Raw genomic sequence first — 3,605 nt, 5'->3', positions numbered from 1 at the left:
TTCTCTTCTGCTGTTTGTGCATTTTGAATTATGCCTAATAGCTCTGACAGGTTTTTAAACTGACTGCATGTGGGGCACTGTCCCAGCTCTTGTTGTGTGTGTCGTGTCCACAAGTGGCTGTTCTCTAGCTTGTCTGTGGGCCTGCCGCCTTCCAGTGTGTCAGGGGCCTTGGTTTCCAGGTGACAGACCTGGCTGTAGGGGCCACTCACACAGGCCCTTGCCTCATGTGAGTCCTTTTTTCTCTCTGCCTTGATCATAGGGCCTTCCCCTTCGTGTGCAAGTACTTTTCATGTGATGCGTTCCTAAACACGGAATTGTAATTTTAGAATACGCTTTCCAAACTGCACCCCAAATGCTTGCTGCACTGTGTTCTTTGTCCTTATCTTCAGTGGTTTGTGATTTGTGTGAGATTTCCAGACGGATGGACTTAATGCTGCTGTGCGATTGGTTTTACAGGAAACCATGTGACTAGAAGCAGTCCAGAAATGAGGTTTTGCCTCACCCCTGGGAGTGTAATTCCCACCAGCCTAGCTAATATGGTCTCTGTCCAGCCGAATGTTCCACTGATACGGGCCACAGAGGAGGTGTCCTTGTGTGCCTTTATCTGGGCTGTTGGTAAAGCCCAGTGGGGGTCATAGGCCGGTGAACGTTGTATCTCAGGAAGTAGTTATTGTTAAACAAGTAACCCAAGTTTGTAGGAAGAGTTGGCAAGTCGGTGGCTACAGATAGGTTTGAGATAGCAGTGGGAGCTGCTCCCTGTTACCTGACTGGGGGGAAATGTGTTTCTGTCCCCTCAGATGACTCCACGGCCCGAGACCCCTGCCAAGAGTGTCAGCAATAGTTTGGAAAATGTACTGCACCCATCAGCACATTCCACTGAGGAGTCGCTCCCCAAGAGGCCTGTAGGAAAACACCCCAAAGGTGAGTCCACGCCTGGGCCCGGCTCGGTGCGTGCCGTCACTCAGAAACGCTCTTTCACAGGGGGTCCTGTTTGTTCAGTTCTCCCTGTAGTGCATGACTTCAGCTGGGTTCTGCAGGTTCAAATAGTGGTGGCTATTAAGGGGAGAAGGTGCCTGTCCCGCCGCTGAGTAAGTCTGAGCAGCACTGTTCCAGGGGGCTTCTGCAGTGGCGCATGCGTCCTCTCTGTGCTGTCAGATGGCGCTGCCAGCCCCCGTGTCCTTTGAGTCCTTGGAATGAGGCCAGCGTGATGAGGACTTGACTGTTTAATTTAAATGCAGACGGCTCTCTGTGGAAAGTGACGACCGGTGGGCTGTGTCTTCTGAAGGAGCCACGGCAGCCATGAGGTGCGACGTGACACTTCAGAGACTGGGCGTGCTTGGCTTTCTGCAGCCCGTCGCAGCAGCAGACGGCCCCGCTGATGGAAACCTTTCTTAGCTCTGTCTGTGCGTGGAAGAGGCATTGCGAGGAGAGCAGAGGTGACTGTGTGGGGCTGCTGTGATTCTCACAGACGACGCACCCAGTCTGCCACCTGTTGCTCCCAGAGGGCCGCTTCAGCCGCGTTCACCCTCCCCCCATGTCCACTCCAGTAAACTGGGTTCCTTTTCTTTAATTTGCGTACATGGGTAAAAATAGTGTGAGGCGTTACTTTTGCTGCTTGCTGCTAACTGTACAGTAAGGGTAGAAGCCGTGGTCAGAAGTCCTGGATTGGGCTTGGTCCTCAGCCAGTTGTCAGAAAGTCAACAGTTGAAGCTGTACGTTGTTCCTGTTGATTTAAAGGGGTGATACCAACCTCAGGTGACGTTTCCATGTCATAGACATTGAAGTCAGTAACATGTGCACGAGGAAAATTGACATGGGGTGCTTAGGAAAATAACGGGGGCTGCACGCTTGACATCACCACGGCGTTATTTGGCACGACGGGAGCTAATGGGCACCGTGTATGACACGTGTTGCTGTGGGCTGCAGACTCCCCAGAAGGGGGAGGAGTCAGGAGGCCCCAGCATGGACCCCTTACAGTAACGGAGCTGTTCCTGCTCCCCCTGGTTTGCTTTGTTTCTCCCCTTTGTTGTTCAGCGATAGGTTTGTTACTGTTCAAGATTAGGAGCCACGTGTGGTTTTGTATGTAGTGCCCCTTAGGTCCCTGTAGGCCCCCGTGTCTCCGGCACAGTGCCTTCTATTGGACGCTGTCCCCTCGGTCCCCCCCGTCTCGGGCACAGTGCCCCCATACTGTATGTCGACCCCTCGGGGTCCCCCCGTCTCAGGCACGTGCCCCCATACTGTATGTTGTCCCCTTGGGGTCCCCCCCGTCTCAGGCACGTGCCCCCATACTGTATGTCGTCCCCTCGGGGTCTCCCCCGTCTCAGGCACGTGCCCCCATACTGTATGTCGTCCCCTCGGTCCCCTGTGTCTCGGGCACAGTGCCCTGTATCGGATGCTGTCCCCTCAGTCCCCTGTGTCTCGGGCATTCAGTCTGTCCCATACAGATGCCTCATGGACTTCATGAAGCTCTATGCTGACAGACCTCGGCGAGCCCACCATCCCTGACTTTCCTCGACACCGTGGGAACGCTCACTTCTTACAATGCAGGCTGAGTTCATGCCCTGCTGTCAGATCATCACGTCCTTACACAGCCCTGCGATGTGTATCACCCCCCTATTTCACATTTACGCCTCCTGAGAACGCACGTCTCTACCACGCGGTCGTCCTGAAGTGCTGTCACCTGAGTTCTAGGCTTTTCTGGGGAAAACTCCAAACAGCATTGTCCTGGAGGTGGCCTTCCTGAGGAGATAGCCCCAGAGCGTTGGCAGCGGACTCTGCCCACCACACCCCTTCTGATCTTCAACACCAGCCTCCCCTTTACCCTGCGTGTCCTCCTGCAGGTTTAATTACCGTCCAGACCACACCCCTGCCTCTACCGTGTGCTTCAGTGCAGTCAGAGAGAGGAGGGGCCCACTTTCACAGGAGCTGTGGCAGGTCGAGGGGCTCTTGGTGGCTCAGTGGTTGAAGCATTCGTCTGCTAACCAAGAAGTCAGTGGTTTGAACCCACCAGCCATTTGGCTGGAGAAGGATGAGACAGTCCGCTTCCATAAAGATTACCATCAGGTGTCGTCACGTCAGCTCGGACTTAGAGCGACCCCATGTACAACAGTACAAAACACTACCTGCTCCAGCACCAGCCTCACTGTCCTTGCTGTACCTGAGCCCATTGTTGCAGCCACTGCATCAATCCATCTCCTTCAGGGTCTTCTCCTTTTTTGCTGACCCTCCACTAACCCTGTGGGCAGTTCCACTCTGTCCTCTTGGGGCGCTGTGGGTCGAAATGGACTCCAGGGCAGTGGGTGTGGTCTGGGCTTTGCTTCTGTGAAGACTGACAGCCTTGGAGACCCTGTGGGACAATTCCACTCTGTCCTCTAGGGGCGCTGTGGGTCGGAATGGACTCCACGGCAGCGGGTGTGGTTTGGGTTCTGCTTCTGTGAAGACTGACAGCCTCCCCGTGGGGCAGTTCACTCTGTCCTCTAGGGGCGCTGTGGGTCAGAATGGACTCCACGGCAGTGGTTGTGGTCTGGGCTTTGCTTCTGTGAAGACTGACAGCCTTGGAGACCCTGTGGTGCAGTTCCACTCTGTCCTCTAGGGGCGCTGTGGGT

At 54.9% G+C, this 3,605-nt stretch overlaps 1 protein-coding gene across 1 annotated transcript in view; it reads left to right on the top strand.

The window, feature by feature from the left end:
• The window catches only part of ZCCHC14 (zinc finger CCHC-type containing 14), an 80,808-nt gene that overhangs the window by 41,271 nt on the left and 35,932 nt on the right, over positions 1 to 3,605 (top strand). The window contains exon 2 of the mRNA XM_007939153.1: positions 798 to 921. Coding sequence (XP_007937344.1) covers positions 798 to 921 — 124 coding nt within the window. The remainder of the gene's footprint in view (positions 1 to 797; positions 922 to 3,605) is intronic.

This window comes from Orycteropus afer, unplaced genomic scaffold (assembly GCF_000298275.1).
Source record: "Orycteropus afer afer isolate SDZICR_OR568_19922 unplaced genomic scaffold, OryAfe1.0 scaffold00057, whole genome shotgun sequence".
In the NCBI taxonomy this organism is placed as follows: Eukaryota; Metazoa; Chordata; class Mammalia; order Tubulidentata; family Orycteropodidae; genus Orycteropus; species Orycteropus afer.
This window is presented reverse-complemented; position numbering and strand designations above follow the sequence as displayed.